The sequence below is a fragment of the Rhizophagus irregularis genome, chromosome 26 (genome assembly GCF_026210795.1).
Source record: "Rhizophagus irregularis chromosome 26, complete sequence".
Taxonomy (NCBI): domain Eukaryota; kingdom Fungi; phylum Glomeromycota; class Glomeromycetes; order Glomerales; family Glomeraceae; genus Rhizophagus; species Rhizophagus irregularis.
In genome coordinates, this window is record NC_089454.1 from 251,536 (window position 1) to 273,249 (window position 21,714).

Sequence of the window (21,714 nt, forward strand, 5' to 3'; positions counted from 1 at the left end):
GCCGAAAATAGTAGATGTTGATCTAATAAAATATTCAAAAAATATTCTAGATCAACATGAATTTTTTTTGGCTGGGTGTTGTTAGCCAAAAATTTACTGCGCCTTTGGCTGAATTTTTCGGCTAACTACACCATTATTTTTTATAGACCTATCTAGATACAATATAATTACAAAATAATAACAAAAATATAATAAAAACATTTTAATATATTAAATGTATTTTTGTAGTATTTTAAAATTATTACAAAATCATTTCAAAAAATTGGCCATTTTTAGTAAAGTCTGTAATACGCAATTTTTGAAAAATTTTAATATAAACTTTAAATAAATTCAAATGTAAGTTGTATCAGTATTGTTCAGAGTCTTATTATGATAGTAAGTTTAATATGATATTTTCCATTTTAATTATGCAACTTGTAAAAATTAGACTAATCTTAATTTTATTTTAATATATTATAGAAATTATTATACAAGATATAATTAAATTGAAAAACATTAGAAAATATAAGTTCAATACTTTTTGTAATTTTTTATAGTACATATTATTATTTTATATTATTTAAATATATAAAAGTATGACTGTTGCTAACTTTTCTCTCAGGTGAAGATCGACTTAGGGTGATTTCACCCTTGATTTAGATTTCTCCATAAAAATTTAATTAAAAAAATCAGTGATTTCACGCCCTATAATAATTTAATTAAAAAAATCAGGTGATTTCACATCCTATAAAAATTTAATTGTAAATCAGGTGATTTCACTTGAAAAAAAAAATAGTCAGTAATTCACTCATATAAAAAATTTTATTATCTGTTATTATTATATGATATTTAATAAAATGGCCCATACATCTCAAAAAAATTATTAAACATTTGGACATCGTAGGATATAATGACCAGATTGATGGCATTTTTTACAATGTCTTTCCCTTATTTTACCAGCTTGAGTTGCTATAACTCTCTCTTCATTTTCATTATTAGTGATATTAGTTATATTTCGTATATGCCTTGCTTTCTTTTTTTGGGATTCACCACATGATCTGTACCTATTAGGTTATCTACCTTTATGTTGTACTCTTAATAGATCACCAACATCAGTAAGTTAGGTCGGCATAAATTATTGTATTGAAAAGCACTGTAAAATTCGGCGCATTGATCATTGCAATGATTTATGCCAACAAAATACTAAACAATGCACCAATTATTCAGTGCAATGATCATTGTATTGGAAAGTGCATTGATTACTGTGACATAATTCAGCACCTTGATTAGTGTTAAAAGTTTCAGTGCAAATCTGTGACACAAAATTGCAAAGTTTATTTACCTAACTTTAAGTTTATTTTTTATTAAGTTTATTTAGGTATATGGCTTCTTTCTTCGAAGCTGAAGTTTATTTTGCTTCAGTTTCGGTATTATTACTTTGTGATTTATCTTTTTATTTTTTTTATTGCTCATACTAATTATGTTTTTTTCTTAACATTCAAACATAGAAATAACATGAAACTTACCCTTCACATTTCAAGTCCAAGAAACTGTCTATAAAAGAAAATAAAAATAGAACGTTAATTAACGCTCTTAAAGTAAAAAAAAATTAAAAATCTAAAAAAGTAAGTCTCTTTTTTATCCTTTTGTTTCTTTTAATTTTTTTAATTTCCCTTTGTTGATTGCGTTTTTTTTTGTAGAAATGGATTGATAATTTGAAAATAGTTCCGATCGGTAGTATTACTAGTCATATGACTTATGGCCAAACCGATTTAGATAATCTTTTTTTAAGAGTTTTAAGAAAATTTTTTCTTTTTTATTTTAGGTAGGGAACTCAGAATGAAAACGGGATATTAAGGTATTTTTATTAATATTATTTTATTTATCATTATTTTTTTAGGAATGAAATTGACTTTTTCTTTTCATTTAGGAACAGTTCTTTGGCAGATTTCCTAGACTTTCTGAAAAGATAAGTGTTTTTTTGGAGTGTATGATAGCGTAATGGCGTTAGGAAACAATACTAACCCCATTTTTTTATTCTTTTAGGTCCTTGAACACTCCTGAACGCTTCCTGGAATACAGATTTGAAGGTAGGCAGGTGTGTGCTGTGTATTGGTGTTAGAAAACAATACTAACGCCTTTTTTTTATTCTTTTAGATTCTTGGACGCTTCCTAGAATATAGATTCAAAGGTAGATAGGTATATGGTGTATATTTGCATTAGGAAACAATAATAATGCCTTTTTTTATTATTTTTTTAGGTTATTAGAAGCAAAATTTGCGGTAAGTTTCTTTGAGTGAATGCGTGGTAGTTAATGGCGTTATGATAATATTAATACCTTTTATTTTTTTAGATCGTTTGTTAGAATTGAACCAACTGGGACTATGACCAAACCATTAACAACAGGTAAAAATGGTAGAATATTTCTATTTTTTTTTAAAGAAGCGTTATATTAACATTTCTTTGTATTTTGTAGGTTCTTCTGGCTTCCCTTTACCATTGGATTCCTAGTAGGTATTTTGAAGTCAATTTTGATTTTTTTTTTGAAGTGCTATATTAACACTTTTTCTTTGTATTTTGTAGGTTTCTTTCAGCTTTCGGCATTGGATATTTGGATATCGGGTAGGCTTTAAAGACGAAAATTTGTTTTTTATTATTTTTTTTGAAGTGTTATACTAACACTTCTTTTATATTTTGTAGATTTCGTTCAGCATTGGATACTGAATACCGAGTATGCTTTAAAAATGAAATTTTTTTTATTATTTTTTTTTGAAATATTAACTAATACTTCTTATATATTTTGTAGGTTTCTGCTTCAATATTTGGCTGCTCATGTGGTAAGTTTCTGGAAATTAATTTCAAAATTATTTATTTATTTTTTTTAAAAGAAACGTTTACTAACGTTTCATTTTTTCTTTTTTACTCGGTATAGATTTCAGCTTTGCATTTAGGTGTTAGATTTTTGGTAAGTTTTGAAGTTATATCATAACTTTAAAACTATTTGTTTTTTTTAAAAGAATCGTTTTATTAACATTTCTTTTTGTTTTTTCTTGTAAGAGCCAATTTTGAATTTAGCTTAAGTTTGGAAGAAAGCAATTTATTATGACACCATAGTCCCGTTCAGGTGTCTTTTTTAAAAATTTCAATTTTTTTTTTTTAATATCAGATAAATTTTTTTATTAAATTTTTTTTATTTTAGGAACGATTTAGCTTGGCAATTTCTTGGAATGGATATTTCTTGTAAGACTTGTGAGTTTTAGGAAGGATTTTTTTTAAAAATCTTAATGAAAACGTTATTAAATTAATGTTTCTATCTTATTTTATTTTTAGGAACGGTAGATTTCTTGAAATGGGACTTATCATTATTTACAATAATGTGAGTTTCAGGGGATAATTTAAATTAAATATATACTATAATAGACAGTTAGGTATATGAAAATAAAATAAATACAGTAAAATAAATAAATTAATTAATTAATAAATTAATAAATAAATAGAATAAAATGAAATTAAATAAATAAATTAAATAAAAAAATCTGTGCAATGATTTATGCGATGTAGATAAAACAGTGCATTGATTGATGCTATTTTTCAACGCGCTGTTCTGTGTTGCCTTCGTAGAATCACATGATTTCACGCTGATCTGTGTTGGCATAAAACAATGCGCAGTTTTATGCGCACTTAACTTACTGATGAATATGCATAAAAACTATATTTTCCTGATGTTCAGATAATTCTACTTTTGTATTTTCAATAAAACATTTTACTTGATTGACAAATTCATCAACTTTATCAGTTCAAATAGCCAAATCAAGAGCTTTTTTAGCATATTTTATACCAAATCCATACTTTTGTTTAGGACCTTACAGTTGTATAATATTAGGAGTTTGCCTAAAATTTGTGAGATGTTGAAATGATGATTGAAGTATGGGCTGTTCTAACTCACTCAACTTATTTTCTCCAATATGATATATTGGTATTACATTTTTCTCATGTTCATTATATTTACTATTATTATACCATCGTTGAGGAATAAGTGATATATGAAATTGTGCAGTAATTGAATAAGACATAACCTGAAAAAAGTACCTGCATATAATTCCTCTATTAATAAGCTAAAGACAAATACATAGATGTGAACTATCATCAAGAAGAATAACATATTGTGATTCTGATTTTTATCCACAATGTCTAGTTACTTTCCATACTTGCTGAATACTATTGTGTGGTATATTTTCAATTAATGAAGAAAATAAAGATTGAGGTTGGTTATAATCATCTTCTCTAGCCATTTTTTGTTGATAAAAATCATCTTTAATCTAAAAAAAAAAAATATTTTTTAGTTGTTAGTAACTGTTATTACTATTATTAATGCTAACACTAAGTTCTCACTTTAATTAACTATTAGTAACTTAAGCCTAAAAGTGGCAACCAATCTTCAATCAATATTGTATCATAGCATAATGATTAAGCCATTTGATCACGTTGTTTTTGAAAAATTTGTGGTGTCAAATACTCTTGCAAAATCTTATCAAGTTCTGGAAAATATTCATCTATTATAAATGGTATTCCTTTTGTTGGAATTTCATTTTTACATTCACTTAATATTGCTTTTTTTGATTGTTGATCAAATGTTTTTTGAACTTCTCTAATAACATCAGTTAAACATGAAGTTTATCTTTAATTATTTTGTTTATTACTTCATAGTGATGCAAGTCTTAGAACTCTAGGAAGTATACGAAGAAGCAATATAAGTATCAGTAAAGTCAAAATCCAGTTCAAGCTAGAAAGTTAAAGAGTTTGACAGCATTTTAGTTTCTTAAGTCAATGGTAATGTCTCTATACTTCGTTGGTTTATAACATTATTAGAAGCGGTTACAAAAGGTTTAGAGCGATTCGATCTAAGTGAGAATCTAAGTTCTACCCGTTATGTGCTTTGAATAAGGTTGCTTGCCGAAACCTGTTTGGCCTAATGCCGAAAGGTGAAACCTCTTATATAGTGCCGAAATGCTGAAACGCCGAAACTGCGAAACCTGTCAAAATTGCGAAACTGCCGAAACATGCCGAAACCTCTATAATAGGTTTCTCTGTAGTTTCGGCATAGTTGATCATAAGATTTGCATATAGTTATGCCAAGTTACACCAATTAATAATATAATTTAAATGATCAAATAATCTACAGATAAAAGATTAAACTTCAATATTTTACCGTCGTCTTAGTTCTTTTAAGCTTTATCTAGTGTTAGAATTTTCATTTCTAACTCCCATATTAATATTATGATATTACACGTTTTTACAGTTTTTTTTTAAGGGGCTTATATTCATTAAAGGAAAATGCGTAACATGCATTTAATAAACCCAATTCCGTCATCTCCTTTAACACTGAACTAAAGTTTCTTTTACTTTTTTCCATTTTCTTAATAATAAAATTAATAATAAACTGTTTCAAATGACTGATCACATAGAAGATTCATTCATTAAAAAGAAAAATAGAGGAGGTCGGCCACCTAATAGCATTTGGAAAGATATTAATAAAGGAGAAGCTGTTGGTTCTGGCAAATTTGCCGCCTCTTGCAAGTACTGTAAGAATACATGGTCACGCGGTGAAGTTTCAAAGCTCGAAGAGCATCTTTCAAACCATTGTTCAGATGCGCCAGCAGCAGTTGTTAGAAGGTATATGACTAAAGTAATGGAACGGCAAGATAAGTCCAAGTCATCCAAAAAAAGAAAATACTCTGAAGGTCAAAGTAACATGGATGATTACCATGATTCAACAGAGCTTAACGAACAAAGATGTACACGAATTAATCGTGCATTAGTTAAATTTTTTATTGCGTGCAGAATTGCATTTAGAGTAGTGGAACATCTCTTTTTCATTAATTTTATAAAAAAGCTTAATGCCGGGTACAATACACCAACAAGGGAAGTATTAGTAAATCAACTACTTGAACGTGAATTAGCTCAAGTGAACTTCAAAGTTAATTCTGAGCTTGAAAAAAAAATGAATTTAACGTTAGGTTTGTTAAATTAAATAGGCTATCATACGTCATTTTTATTTAATCTTACTTACTATATAATATTAATTTATAATTTAGCCTTTGATGGTTGGACATCTGGTACACATCGTTCAATTTGGAACTTCATTGTAATGACTCCGTCGCATAAAGAATATCTTTATCAACTTTCTGATTTGTCTGAAAATTCACACACTGCAGAATATCTAGTTACGGTAATTGAAAAGGTTATAGAAGGTATTGGAGAAGATCGAATATGTGCTGTAGTTTCCGATAATGCGGCCAATGTTTGTAATGCACGAAAAATTATACATGAGAATCATCCAAAGATTGAGAATGTGCGATGCGTTGCACATTCTATCAATTTAATTGCATTTGACATCATCAAGGAGAAGTTTGGGGAACGTTTATTAAAACGTGTTAATAATTTGACAACCTTTTTTAGAAGTTCTCATCAGGCTAATGCAAAACTTGCTCAAATAATTAAAGAAAAAGGAATTAGTGGAGGAGGATTAAAATTATATTGCAAGACACGCTGGACTACTGCTAGTGAATCCGTAAATTCAGTAATAAATTTGGAATCAGCACTAGAAGAAATGGCCAGCAATCATGATAAAGTGCTAACAAATGATAAAATAAAACTGATTATTCAATCGAGAATTTTTTTTCAAATTTACGAGTTCTTGGATTTGTTCTGGATTCTTTAAGAAAAGCGGTACTTTCATTATAATCGAGAAGAGCTACACTTGCAGATTGTTTCCTGAGCTTGGCAAGACTTGCAGCTACATTAAAAAAGTTACCTAAATCATTAAATCCTGCATTCCAAAGTCATTGTATCAAAGTAATAAATGAAGATTTGATGAGTTCGATGATGATAAGTATATTACTTGTTTTTTTATGGATCCCAGATTTAGAAATGCGCCACTTAAAAAATGCGCCCTCATGAGAATTATCAAATGTGCAGCTTCAATTGGGAAAAATTTAGGTTTTGACCGTTACGAAGCTGAAACTTTATGTGATCAAATACAGAAATATATTAATGAGCAAGAGCCATTTGACCTAGATATCGGTTTTGCTAAAGATAAACCTGTGAATTGGTGGAAATATATTAATACCGAACCAGAACCAGATGCCCTGCCAAGAATTGCAAGTTATCTATTTGCAATATGTCCTAACTCAGCAACTTGCAAACGTGGATTTTCGACTTTAGGATGGCTATTTCATAAACGTCGCTTAAATCTTAATGTGGATAAACTAGAATCCATGTGCAAATTAATTTTGTATTGAAAATCCAATTCAAAAACTGAACTTGGATTTTATGGAATTGATCAAAAAAAGAATACTCGTCTTAGTGATGATGAGATCAATATACGTATTGCAGAAGCTTTTGCAGAAGATGACGATGAAAAATATAATGAGGAGCAAGTTTCTACTCAGAGATTAACTACAAGCGGCGAAACAATACCCAAAGACAATTGCCGTGTAGTAATCGAAAGTCTATGGATTGATCAATTTGTTAATTTATCGCATGATTCAATTACTAGTGAAATCGGCGATATTCCAAGAGATATATTGGATGATTCAGATGAAAATAATGCAGAAGATGATGAAGTTGATGATAGTAGTAATAACAAGAGACCCGGAGAAGGTGACTATGATTATGATATAGATGATGTATTAGGTATGGATGACGGTGATAATATTGATGATAATTATGATGATAATGAGGAATAATAATAATGAGAAATAATTACAATAGTTAATCCAATGAGAATTAATTCTAATATCATGTGATTTAAATAATAATACTATTTAGGAAATAAATGATGTAATTATGCAGGACAAAATATTTACGATCAAAATCCAGTTAACATATAATTATGCAGGCAATGCAGGCAATTGTAATTTTATATTATATTTTAAAACATTGCAATTTAATTAAGGAATAAGGATAAGCATATTATATTTTAAAAATAGTGCAATTTAATTAAGGAATAAGGATAAGCATATTATATTAGAATCAATAAGTTTTAAGGACTTTGTTAATTAAATTTATTACATTAGATTAATAAATTTTAAGAACTGCATTACAAAAAAAAATTTAGAACTGCGTTAATTAAATTTATTACATTAGAATCAAAACTGTGTTTATTTTGTTACAAATACTTTAATTATGTAGAATGTTATTATGTTCATCAGTTCATGTTTTAAACATTATAACGAATTTTAAAATTATTATAAATATTATGAAATTTGAATTTTTTTTTCGCAATTCAAAACCAAATTGTATTTTAATTTTCAAATTGTATTTAATTTTCAAGTTACGAAAAAATCATAAAAATAAAAAATGGCAGCATTAGTACCTTTTGTCTCACCGCCACCACCAGTATTCCAATGGACGATTAACGCAGCTAGGCAATTAATCGCGGAACAAAAAAACTTACATCAGCAATTCGAAAGAATTGCAAACCGTCATCATGTAAATGCATGGACAATAATAGCAAATAGGGTGTTCGTTGCAACGGGATTTGCAGCGACACCCAGGCAATGCCAAACAAAATGGAATGCCCTCAAACGAGGTTATGAAAACCTCAGTAGGATAATAAATAATAATGATGACGACATTCCTATTATAAGCCCAAATAGTTTCGATAGAGCGTGTTTTGCTGATATGAACGATGAATTCTGGTTACAAACCGGTAATTATTATTAATTATTATTTTAAATTAATTTTATTTAGGCAATTCATTCAATTCATTAATATTTTTATTGGATTTTAGATCTGTTTAGACGAGAGTATCGACGGCAGCATGCTGCGCATGATTGACGTCGATATGAATATAGATTGCGAAGGGAAAGAAGAAGGTCGCGATCTAGGTCTCGATCAAGAAGTAGATCAAAAAGTAGAGATAGAAGACGAGATAGAAGTAGAGATAGAAGACGGGACAGAAGTACTAGAGATAGAAGAAGAGGTAGAAGCAGGTCCCCACATAGAAGATAAAGATATTATTAAATTTTAATTTTTATTATATTTTTAATCGTATATTTTATTAGTTTAATATTAAATATTATAAAATAAATATTTACATATAAAAAATCATATTGTCTTTATTCTTATAAATTGTTTAAATGCCGAAACTCTAATTAAATCATATAGAAAGTATTGCCAAAATGCCGAAACAGTTTCGGCAAGTTATGGCAGTTTCGCGATTTTGATAGGTTTTACAGTTTCGGCATTTCTTGATGATTTCGCGAAACTAGTTTCGGCAGTTTCGCGTACGCCATTCTGCCAAAACCTCTAGTTTCGGCAAGCAACCTTAGCTTTGAATCCCTGCAGTGAAATTTTGGTTGATAGCGTAACTTGCCCAACTACGTTTACAAGGATATAAAACTCTTGTAAGATATTGTTCACAAGGTGGAAATTCGTCAGTAAGGCTGCTCCAAGCCAATTCTTTGTTTAACATAACATAGGGGCCCCAATCTAGGGGGGGGGAGGACAAAAAATAATACATAAAATACAATACATGACCAGAATTACCATTAATATTGGCTAAAATTTTGACCAAAAGAGTGAGCAAAAATTTTGGATGATAATTTCGGCCAAGACCTAAAGATTTGTATAATTCCAGCCTAAATTACATGTATTTTTTTTACATAAAAAATCCAAAAACAGGGGGGTTATGTTAAATGAAAAATTGAATTGGTGCGGCCTAAGTGCTTTCCATTCTATTTTAAACTTTTTATAGCATAAAAAATTACGCATTACTAAAAATTTAGCACGAAAAAGTTCAAATTGATCATGTAATTTTCCTTTAAATTTTTTTTTAAATTCAAATCTATATGAAAAATACAATAAAAATGCCGTGTTTTTGAATAATTTTTTTTTACGGCCGTTATTAAAGCCGGATCAGCATCAGAATATAGGCTGTTGGTGTTACGTCACATGAATTTTTTAATTCTTGTAAAACTCATGAAAAAGTAGCTTCAGTTTCATCTTCCAAAACAGCTGCTGCTACTATTAAACTTATAAAGTTATTATCAACTATTATAATCAGCATCAATAACATATCAAATTGATTAGTTTTTGATGTTGTATCAATAATTACAATATCATGATTATACATGGCCTGGTAAATCATCAGCCAAAAACGTAATTCGTAATTTGAAATACATAAATAATTACGTAATTCGTAATTAATTATGTATAACGTAAATAATTACATTTAACATAATTACTGTAAATACTATTGGTAATTAATCACATGATATGTAAAAAAAAATATGCTGAAACTGATAGTTCAGCAGTTTTACATGTAAAAATGAAAAGAAAATAGCCAAAACTGATAGTTCTGGCAGTTTTACATGTAAAAATGAAAAGAAATCTCTGAAACTAATAGTTTTGGCATTTTACATGTAATAATAAAAAGAAAATTGCTGAAACTGATAGTTCTGGCATTTTTACTTGTAAAAATGCAAGAAAATTGCTGAAACTGATAGTTTTGGCATTTTTTCTTGTAGAAATGAAAAAAAATGCCGAAACTGATAGTTTCGGTATTTTTACTTGTAGAAATGAAAAAAAAATGCCAAAACTAATAGTTCCAGCGTTTTCACTTGTAGAAATGAAAAAAAATGCCAAAACTGATAGTTCTGGCATTTTCACTAGTAAAAATGCAAAAAAAATACTAAAACTGATAATTCTGACGTTTTTACTAGTAAAAATGCAAAAAAATGCCGAAACTGATAGTTCTAACATTTTTACTAGTAAAAATGCAAAAAAATGCTAAAACTGATAGTTCCAGCATTTTTGCTTGTAGAAATGCAAAAAAAATGCCAAACAGATAGTTCCAGCATTTTTGCTTGTAAAGATGCAAAAAAAATGCCAAAACTGATAGTTCTGGCGTTTTTACTTGTAGAAATGCAAAAAAAATGCTGAAACAGATGGTTTTGACATTTATATATATAAAAGTGCAAAAACAATAAAATGCTGATATGACTTTATATAAAAAAAGCACATGACCCATGATCAGCCAATAATATTTACGCTAATTATATATGATATAAATAATTATGTATTTACGTATTTTTCAAAAAATCTGGTAATTAATTATCAGGATTACGAATTACGTATTTATACGAAAATAAAAAATTACCAGGCCATGTATAATCATGATATCTTCCATAAGCATTTACTTGGTCAGAAGACATTCAGAATAATGAATTTAATCTTCTTTCGTCAAGATCAAAATGCAGCTTTATAATCCATCTTGGATTAATTTCTTTCTTCAAATATAGATCAGTAAGCATTTGATATGCATCATTTTTATTAGGTTTCGCTTGTTTTTTAAATTGCTGAATAGCGTTACTTAAATCCTTTTTGTTAATTACTTTATCTGAAAACAAGACTACCAGGAGATTGTATTGAGTTGATATGCCCATTTTCCTTTGAATTGTCCAAAATTTAACTTTTTCAATCATCTTATCAGTTAATTTTTGATATTTTGGTGCTATTTTACCAACAAGTGGGTTCATATCATGATTGTGTTTACCAATTATACTGTTAATCCAAACACCATTTGAAGATTTAGAAAATGCAAGATTAATATGCTAAGAATATCCAATCATTTCAGAATCTCTATTCCTCCTATTTTCCACTAAGATAGTCTTTTGAGTTTCATGTGTTTGGACATGTGAGCATTCATATGTTCTGTGTCTAGTAATTGTATTATCATTTGGATCTGATATACGCCTTTTTTTACAAAAGCAGAATCCTTGTTATTTTGCATATTCGTCAAGGTATAACTCAGTAAGTTCCCATGAACTAAATTCTTTTCCTTGATTTAATTCTAATCCATTTTCTTCTTTACTTTCATATTCACTTTCATATTCACTATCATTATATTCTTCTTCATGATGATAATTTTCAAAATGATTTCTTACGGTGAAATCTCCCTATTTTCTCTGTTATCAATTTACAGAGTTGCCACATTGAATAGGCATTCTCATGGTCGAATAAATGAATAAATGAACAAACGAACAATTAAACGAATAAACAAGCAAATAATCAACGACATAATTATCAAACAACATACAACAACAAATAACAATAACATACAGCAATAACATTCTTGGTTTACAACATAAATAGCGTTAGTAATATAAAACGTCAAACGATATAAAATAAAATTTAACTTCTCTAAATTTTTCCCAATTTTTATCCACTTTACCTTTAATTTCAAACTTCGATAGCTCTCGCTACGAAGTATTCTATTTATTTCAACTTTAAAATTTTGATAATTCTCTTCACGAAAGTGTATATTTTATTCATCTTATGATTATCATTTTATTCAATTATAATTAATTAAGCGAACGTTAATTAAAGTTTAGGGCGAACCTATTACCTTTAATTAATATTATACTTTATTAACAAATAATTAATTTTGACATATCCACCGATCCCCAGAATTAGGGTAAAATAATTTACATCAAATTTTTTTTAATAAAAAAAGAAATTGAGTTCCACAACTCAAATTACATTATTTTGCATTATCACATGACGTTATCTATCGATATTTGTAAAAAAAATTTCAAATCAAAAATTGAAAATATGTTATTTCTCTTCGTTAAACCTTTGTTTAGTTTCCATCAACCACCCATCAACTTTCAAGCTTGGTAAACTAAAAACTTTTTGCAAGCATATGTAGGAAATATTTATAAGTAAATATAACTAGTAGTCAGTTTTTGTTATTTGAAAGATTTTATTTAGTCTTTTCTTATAACATTGTATGTGAAAAATTAAAAAAACAAGCGCAATAAAGATTTAACGAGTGTAAATCAAGGTAACTAATTATTTTAATGAAAGAAAACATTTTTCTCAATTAAAAATGTACATTGCGTCTATTATATTAATAAATCCGCTTCTCATTTTTTTTTTGTAGATTGGATTAGGCGAAGGCGGCAAATTTCATAATGAGATTTTTTATGAATTAACTTTATATTTCTTTTAGGTGACTCTTGTACATTTTGTTTTCTTTATTTGTGATTTATGGACAATTTTTTTTTGATTTTTTGACTAGAGTTTATGCAACTCTTTTATAATCTTTTATTTTTTTTGCGATTTATGGTCAATTCTTTGATTAGTCTTACTGATGGCTATATGAAATTTCTTGAAATCAAATCTTAATACCAGGATGTAATTGTGAATAAAAAGAAAGTATTGAAAAAAAATTGCTTAGGATTTCGCAAAGTTTTATCAAAAAAAAAGGATAAATTAGACCAAATTTTAGACCTAAATCATAATAATTTTGATCAAAATGGGTAGGTGCTTTAGTATATTACAATTGTAAGACTGGTGGATATACACCTTGAATAACAATATATTTAAAATTTTCGGTTGCCAATGTATATTATTTTTTCCACTCATAAGATCTTTGCTGCTTGAATGTTGATATTTGAAAATAACAGTTTTTACGCGATAAAAAAATCAGTATATAAAAGATCTAACTTATTTTAGCATAAACATATTAAACTTTAATTGCAACGATTCAGATAATAATTTATTTTAAAAATACAATCCTGTTTATTGGCTCATAAATTTTGGGTCGCGCACATACGATTATTTGAAAGAAATTATAGATATAATTTTAATACAAAATAGAAACTATATACAAAATGTTATTGTCAGTTGACAGATAAAGTTTATACTCTAAGGTTTATTGTATTAGAACAAGTCTGTTAAGAAATATCATTTATAGTATAATAAAGTCTTTGATTCTCAAATTCAAGAATTTGAATTATTGCAGATTTTCGATCCATACCATTACTCCCATCTCTCAAAGTCTTGCGAAAAAATTGTGACACCTGTTAGTGATTTTTCTTTTCTACTGGCGCACATAAGAAAGCTTTTAAACCCCATTCTTTTGTTTTTTCCATGAATTCATGAACATGATAGACAAGAACATGAAAATATGGTGTAAGATCATTTGGTCGGTATAAACCCTGAACAAAGTTTTCATCATTGGGAGTTCCAATAGATGGTGTAAGAAATAACCTTAACCAATATTCTGCATTTTTCTTAAATGTTTCAGAATCAGTAGCTGGGTTACGCATAGCTACATACAACTCATGGAACTCATCCCATAATCTTCTAATTATCTTTACTCGTGATAGTGGTAACACTTTACCAAGATCAAAAAATTGCAGCACTTTTAATTTGTGTCCACCTACTAGTGATGTAAAATTCCGGGTTTTTGATTCTCTTTCTTGCCAAAATTGAAACTTCACTTTGATCCTGTTCATTTCTTTAACAATAATTTCTCTTGCAATATCATTAAAATATCCATTTTCTGTAATTTTGTGCAAAACTAGACTCCAGAGCTGATCAGTTATTCGCAACAATACATGAAGCTCATCAGGGATCTAATGATCTAACGAGATCATATCAAATAATGGCATTGAATGATGACCATCATATGTATTGCAGTTTGCTTTTAATTCGCTCATTTCCTTTGATATAGACCATTGTTTACCAAGATCTGCAACTTGTTTCTTTGATATGCCACACCAAGGGCAAAAAAACTGGCTATTTGCGGAATTAAAACCCAAACAGCAGATGGAAAGAAATTTCCAATCAGAACTAAAATATAGATTAATAATCCAATTAACCCCTATAATGTTTATTCCAATCTCTGATAATTTACGTAACTCAGTTCGAAGTAAAGACAGTGCAACACTCAACGAATCATAATTTTCACATCCAGGATATAGTACAAGTGTATGGTGATGATCGGGTCTGTGTAGGTTGGTTATATCATCCATAATTGCAAAGGTAACCATGACGTGTTTTACCTTCCTACCTACATTTCTACTGTCTCCAGAAATTTTCAGATAAATAATTGGTCGTTGAAGATCAAGAATTTTTCTTTCTACTAAGCTTGGTACTATAAATCTTAATATATCTTTTATACTTCTTTGACCACCCTTACCAATTGAAGTAATTACCTCTTTAACTACTTCTGGATCAAATATATCAGGATTTTCATTTAAATCTAAATTGTTACATGATGGCATATTAATTGTGGTAATTTTGATCCTATTTCTCATTTCTTTATTGATTTGCATTCGCTGATCAGAAATTGCCCATTCCCGTGGTAATTCACTTTCAATCGCAGCTAGATCTCTATACATATTTCGTGAAATTTGTCCTTTATCAATTGCCATTACAATTGCTTCATTTTTTTGTTTTTTCGCTGTTGTGTTTTCATCCCAATTTTTACTTTAAATCTGTGATCTTTTACAGAAAATTGAATTTTTTCTAGAATGGACTGATCTTCAGGGTTATAGTATAATTTTGACATATTTGTAAAGTCATTTAACGTCTGCTTGGTAACAGTTTTGGCTTTTTTAATAAGAGTGGAACGTGAAATATTATCTACTGACTTTAAGGAACGCTTTTTTACTTTCTTACGATTTTGTTGTACAAACTTCAAGTGAAGGCCAAATAAAAATACCCCTGAGATTTGTGTATTACTTTCTGGATTAATGTTCTTTAACATTAAGTAGTAAAGTTTATTAATTTTCTCAAGCTTAAGAACATTTACAACAACTAATCAAATTATACTTACATTACAAAGTAATGTAGCTGCATCAGAAGGAAATTTGTTTGAAGTAACTTATTGGAAAAATTAATACCAAATTCTACTTGATACATTGGCTTATCGTTAATATAGATTATCGTACATTGAACTGGACACATGTTCTGATTCCAACTTGTTTGAACTATATACCCATGCGGAATTGGATATTGGTTAGGCTTTTTAGTTTGACATAATATATACTCCCTTGGGTATATCCCTTCTTTCACTATTTTATAGTAAAAAGTACGCTTATTGTTCTTCCATTTGATGTTTAAATTTTCAGGATAGTCTGAAATTTCTTTTCCTTCCATTGTACATTTATTTGTGTAATTTCGGGATAACTATTATTTTTTCACTGCATTAATTATCACGTATTAAATGACGCGTATACTGTATGATATTTATTTATACTGTGCAAGTTCGTGACAAATAGAGTCACGTTCTAAAACGTCATACTATATAAATAAGTCAATGATCCTATGCACAATAAACGCTGATTATTTCTATTTTTAGAAAAATACCTGATGGTTGGATCTATTTATATATTTTTTATATTTTTGATGAACTTTCTGATAAACCGGTGATTTTCGTTAAGAAAATAATTTCTTTTTTTTTTAAATATTTTTAAAAAAAATATAATATTAAAAAAAATGAATTTTTTACATTTATTATTAAAATATTAAAAAACAAATATCCTTTTTCTTTCTTCGGAAATAATTCATGAACTAAGTCTAATTTTTTTTCATTTTCATTTTATTTATTAAACTAAACTAATTTTATTTTATTTTATTTTATTTTTTAGGTTTTTGTTGCTTAGACTTACTGTTCTAGATATTCAGGAGCGGGAAGTTTTTTTAACATTTTATAAGAACAGCATGGACCAAATACGTAGATAAAAGAGTACTTTACAGAAACCTTGAAAATTTGAGCGATGTTGAATTGATATGGATACGATATAAATTTCATGTCATAATGGTATCAATTTCCGTGATGATATTGTTATAATGTTGATTCGATATCGTTACTTCATCACCATAATTTATCGCGAAAATATCGTGGCGATATCTATTTAAAAGAATATCAAATCGGCACAGTCTTGATATCATTACGATGTCAGTAATTTCAAAAAAAAAGATGTAGTATTTTCGATATTGATTTGATATCGTCACTTCATCACCATAATTTATCGCGAAAATATCGGGACAACATTTATTTAAAAGAATATCTGATCGGTATAGTCTTGATATCGTTACGATATTGTTAATTTCAGGGAGAAAAAAGATGTATTTACGATATTGATATGATATCGTCACATTATCACCATAATTTATCGCGAAAATATCGTGACGATATCTATTCAAAAGAATATCAAATCGGCACAGTCTTGATATCATTACGATGTCAGTAATTTCAAAAAAAAAAGATGTAGTATTTGCGATATTGATTTGATATCGTCACTTCATCCCCCAATTTATCGCCGAGATATCATGACAATATCTATTCAAAAATATCTAATCGGCACAGTCTTGATATCATTACGATGTCGGTAATTTCAAATAAAAAAAAAAAGTATTTACGATATTGATTTGATATTGTCACTTCATTGCCGCAACTCATTTGTGGTATCGCAACTCATCCGCAATACCGTAAATATTAAACTTTATTTTTTTACAAATTAATAAAAAACTTTTAAATGTATAACGTGCTGTCATATTAATAAAATAAAATTCTGATATTTTATGCGATTTTGAGAAGCTATTACTGATAGAGTTGCGTTTTACCTTCTAATTTTAACATTGCATCCTTAAAACATACGAATATCGTCAAAAAATCTATGATTTCTCAATATTGATTTTATTTGTGATTATCTAGAATTCAATTAAGTAATATTTTTAAGTAATATACATTAGTTATCTCAAAAAGTAACTTCTTCTTAATAGACTTAGAGAATACAATGTTGCAAAGCATCTTTTAACGCCAGATTGAGCTTGTGCATTCATACACCGTCATCCACCTTGTCTCCACGTACGATTTTAGACCTCCTCCTTGTATATTTTTTAATTGAATAGCGCTTTAAGTAATGCCGCGCCTATAGCCGAATTTTTGAAAAATCTTGTGAGATTACATTTGCGCATTTAATCATGTCAGAACTGATTAAATTAACGCAGCGCGCAATGCACCGTATATCGAGAATTGATGGATGATTTTGAGAGATAATTCGGCGGTGTGGTCCCATAGAGCTGATAAAATGATCATGTGAATCTTAGAATAGATAACAAATAGAAGAAACAAAATTAAAATCAGAATATTAATAAAGAAATAATAATGAAATTTACCAATCGTACAATTAGTTTCCTTAGCTAATTCATTATAGATTCGTAAATTTACACGAGCCAATTCAGCTTGTAATAACGTTCCACTTAAAATTTGTCGAGTTGGTAGTAGGTTGTACGCTGGTTGTAAAGTTTTAATCATATCAATAAACCAAGGTTTTCAATAACACTAAATGGGATGCTACTCAATACTCATATCAAAAGCTTTAGTAACCGAACGGTCAATAGCATCAAAATATCTCTTTTCCAATTTGTTGTTTTTTTTTGTTAAAATTTTGAATTGATGTATGTTCGTAATTTTGTCTTTGCTTTTATTTGGTGATTACCTCCAGTTTAATTAATCACGATATTGCAAATTAACTGTGATTAATTATGGTATTGCGGAATAATTGTAACGTTGCAGAATAAATGCGGTTGCGAAATTGCGAAAATTTAGACATCATAATTCGTAATGTTCGCAATATCATAACCGTCATCCTTAATTATAACAAAAAAAAAATTAATTTGCAAAAAATTAGACTTTTGTTTATTTTATTACTAAAAGCATCATGTGGTATATTACAAAATTTCCTTGAATATTGAACTTCACGTGATACAAACCTACAATTAATCAAAAAAAATCTTGATATCGCTAATATCGAAGCGGTATATCACGAAGACATCCCCATGGTTTTTTTTTTGCTTTCCCTCCTACGTTCAAAAAAGATTTTTCAGAAAAATTATAGATATTAAAAAATTGTTACGATGTGAAAACTGATAATTCCACGTGTATAAATATATATAATAATAAAAACATATAATACACAATATACCTTATTTCGCAATCGTGATTTTCTTTCATCATTACTACTCTCTTCATTATCAACGGAACGTCAGCGCCTATGTAATAGCGAGATAAGTCCAATGATCTTGCAACATTTATTTTTTCAGCTACGAGCTGTCTTATCGTCTTTTTTTTAATTAAACATATAATCCAACAACATTTCGAAGAGCTTTTTTCATTTCTTCAGGTAATTCATTTGAAACACACGTTAACCACTGACGAAATATAGCCAAAACTTCAAGGGGAAGATTGCGAAAATTAGCGCCAATACTACTACTATTTTGATACGCGCTACCTATATTCGGCCACAATTCACTCCTCTTAAATTCCTAGCAGAATGGTCAAGATGCTGTACGAAGAAATAATGCTCTTAATTCAACGTATATGATGTTTGATCCCCATTTGGGAGGGAACTATAACGTTGCTTTCTAATAATTCGCTCATCTATTTCTGACTTTATTCACTAGATCTTTGCTCTTGGGAAGGACTTCTGGGTAGTGACGGTCTTTAACAAAGTAACTCCAATTATTAATTAATAGTAGTTGTTCAAATTCGTCTCTATAATAAAAATTAAAATAGGTTCGAAATATATGAATTATAAATATTACAGATTTATTATAATGATACGTAAATATATTTACCTTGGGAGTATGTGTTTGTGCATTTTCCAAACGCGGAGAACAATATGGAGAACTAGCCGGAGAAGATTCTATCGGAGTTGTTGATAATATAGGACTTTGGCTTTTCTTATATTGCCTTCCGGCAACCATATTGACGTATTCAGGAAAACAAGCCCAAACCGACTACTTAATTGCAAGATGATCTGACGCTTTACTCGTTATGTTCTCAATTCTTTCTTTTTTAACATTTCGTCTACAATTATTAGATAGATATCGAGGTAAGTGAATTATTCATATCATAAAAAGAAAGAATACTGAATATCAACTATAAGTCACCTATTTCTTCTTGACCAATTTGAGGCGATGATAGACGATAGAGCGATGATTGAGGTAGCGGCGACGATTGATACTCTTATAGCTATTGAGGTGTTGCGACCATTAAGGTTGAGATTGTTGAAGTTGTTGCGACCATTGAAGGTTGTTGAGGTTGTTGAGGTTGTTGAGGCCATTGAGATTGAGGTGGTTGCGGCCATTGAAATTGTTGAGGTTGAGATTGTTGAAATTGTTGAGGTTGTCGCGGCCACTGAAATAGAGTTTGGGGTTGAGATTGTTGCGGTTGTTGAGACTGAGGTTGTTGATATTGCGGTTGCGATGGCTGCCAATGTTTAATAAGCGAGCCTTTTTTACGAATTCCTTGTTCTTTATCAAAATCTTGAAAAGACATTTTAATGATAGTTAAAAAATGCAAGTCAAAAAAAAAACAAATATCTAAATATAAAAAAAAAAAGAAATAATTAATTGAATAAAAAAAAAAAATTTTTTTTATCCCTTTTTTTTTGCGTGAAAAAAATTAATTATTAGTTTTTAAATTATAAATTAAATTACAATTTTACTAATTTAATATATAAACTTGCCTTTTGGGTAATTCCAGATTTAGAATAACTTCCTTGTCCGGAAAAACTGCTTCTCTTAATAGGCAATTGGATCCCTCAGGATCTTTTGGCAAATCGTACTCAAATTTGACAAATATGAGTTTCGTATTATTAATATTTACATCAACAGAGAGATTTTTCACATTAAAAATAAAAATATCTACAATTAAACAGCTTTACCAAAAAAAAAGTAAATAAAATATTAATAAAAACAATTAATATTAATATAAATAAACTAATATTAATACCTATTAATTTCGACTTCAAAAATATTGTAAGCTGGTAATTGTGATATTAATTTCGACTTCAAAAATATTGTAAGCTGGTAATTGTGATTGTGATGGTTGTGGTGATTGTGGTGGTGGGAGTTGTACCGGTGATGATTGTGGTGATTGTGGTGGTGGGAGTTGTAACGGTGATGATTGTGGTAATGGTTGTGATAGGGGCGGCTGTACCGGGGATTGTAGTGATTGGTTTTGTGTATTCTAATTTTTTATAAAAAATTTTAATAAGTAATAATTCCTTCATTAATTTATATTTCATTAATGTAATAATAGTGCTTACAGATCGTCCATCATCATCGTCGTCGTCATCATCATCATCATCATCATCATAATCATCATCATCTCCTCCTTTTGGACGTGTCTTGCGAACATGATTGTTTTACTTAGAGGTCCGATAAATTTTTTGTTTCTCACATAATTGTAAAATCTAGTTTTATCATCATCATTTTCGAAGTGCACAAATCCATGCCTAAATATAACAAATGTTCATTTAATTAAATTATTAATTAAAAATTGTATATATTAATTATTTTATTTCATTACCCCCAATCAGGATCCTTTCTGATATGTACAAAATTGTAAGAAAATCTATTCTTTAACCATCCCTTAACGTCTTTCGATTTTATCCCTTTTAACTCTTTCGTGTTCTTACCACCGAAGAAAACTGATAATTTATGATCACGACAACATTCATGTTTTTTCTTACCTATATTATTATTAAATAAAATTAAAAATAATAAATTAATACTTTATATTAAAAAAAAGAAAAATGATTCATTCTTGATATATACTTTTTCATATAATATATTTGATTTCAATAAAGGAATATTAAATATCATATTTTAACAAAGGAATGGGAATGTTAAAGATGAAAGGAAACATATTTTAGCCTTTCGGGACGAAAGGAATCTTATTTTAGCCTTTCGTGACGAAAGGAATCTTATTTTAGCCTTTCGTGACAAAAGGAATATCGATTATTTTAACCAAGGATTTAGCCTTTCATGACGAAAGGAATATTTTAATTCAGCCTTTGTGACGAAAGGAATAGCAAGCAAATTTACTTACCCATTTTTCTTTGTTTACTAAATCTTACGAAA

The 21,714-nt window shown here is 28.7% G+C and overlaps 5 protein-coding genes across 5 annotated transcripts; all 5 read right to left on the reverse strand.

Moving 5' to 3' along the window:
• Window positions 1-13,853: 13,853 nt before the first annotated feature.
• On the reverse strand, window positions 13,854-14,288 carry OCT59_017221 (uncharacterized protein; the record flags this gene model as incomplete). Its single annotated transcript, XM_066137346.1, has 1 exon — window positions 13,854-14,288. The coding sequence occupies one exon, from the start codon at window positions 14,286-14,288 to the stop codon at window positions 13,854-13,856; it is 435 nt and encodes a 144-aa protein (XP_066003941.1).
• A 120-nt stretch (window positions 14,289-14,408) lies between these two features.
• OCT59_017222 (uncharacterized protein) lies at window positions 14,409-15,209 on the reverse strand (the record flags this gene model as incomplete). Its single annotated transcript, XM_025328565.2, has 1 exon — window positions 14,409-15,209. One exon carries the CDS (start codon window positions 15,207-15,209, stop codon window positions 14,409-14,411), a length of 801 nt encoding a protein of 266 aa, XP_025166076.2.
• A 3,709-nt stretch (window positions 15,210-18,918) lies between these two features.
• OCT59_017223 (uncharacterized protein) lies at window positions 18,919-19,551 on the reverse strand (the record flags this gene model as incomplete). The annotated part of the gene is made up of 2 exons (XM_066137347.1): window positions 18,919-19,110; window positions 19,423-19,551. The coding sequence occupies 2 exons, from the start codon at window positions 19,549-19,551 to the stop codon at window positions 18,919-18,921; spliced, it is 321 nt and encodes a 106-aa protein (XP_066003942.1).
• A 268-nt stretch (window positions 19,552-19,819) lies between these two features.
• Window positions 19,820-20,125, reverse strand: OCT59_017224 (uncharacterized protein; the record flags this gene model as incomplete). The annotated part of the gene is made up of 1 exon (XM_066137348.1): window positions 19,820-20,125. The coding sequence occupies one exon, from the start codon at window positions 20,123-20,125 to the stop codon at window positions 19,820-19,822; it is 306 nt and encodes a 101-aa protein (XP_066003943.1).
• A 471-nt stretch (window positions 20,126-20,596) lies between these two features.
• OCT59_017225 (uncharacterized protein) lies at window positions 20,597-21,686 on the reverse strand (the record flags this gene model as incomplete). The annotated part of the gene is made up of 5 exons (XM_066137349.1): window positions 20,597-20,818; window positions 20,898-20,978; window positions 21,032-21,086; window positions 21,161-21,323; window positions 21,683-21,686. 5 exons carry the CDS (start codon window positions 21,684-21,686, stop codon window positions 20,597-20,599), a joined length of 525 nt encoding a protein of 174 aa, XP_066003944.1.
• Window positions 21,687-21,714: the final 28 nt, after the last annotated feature.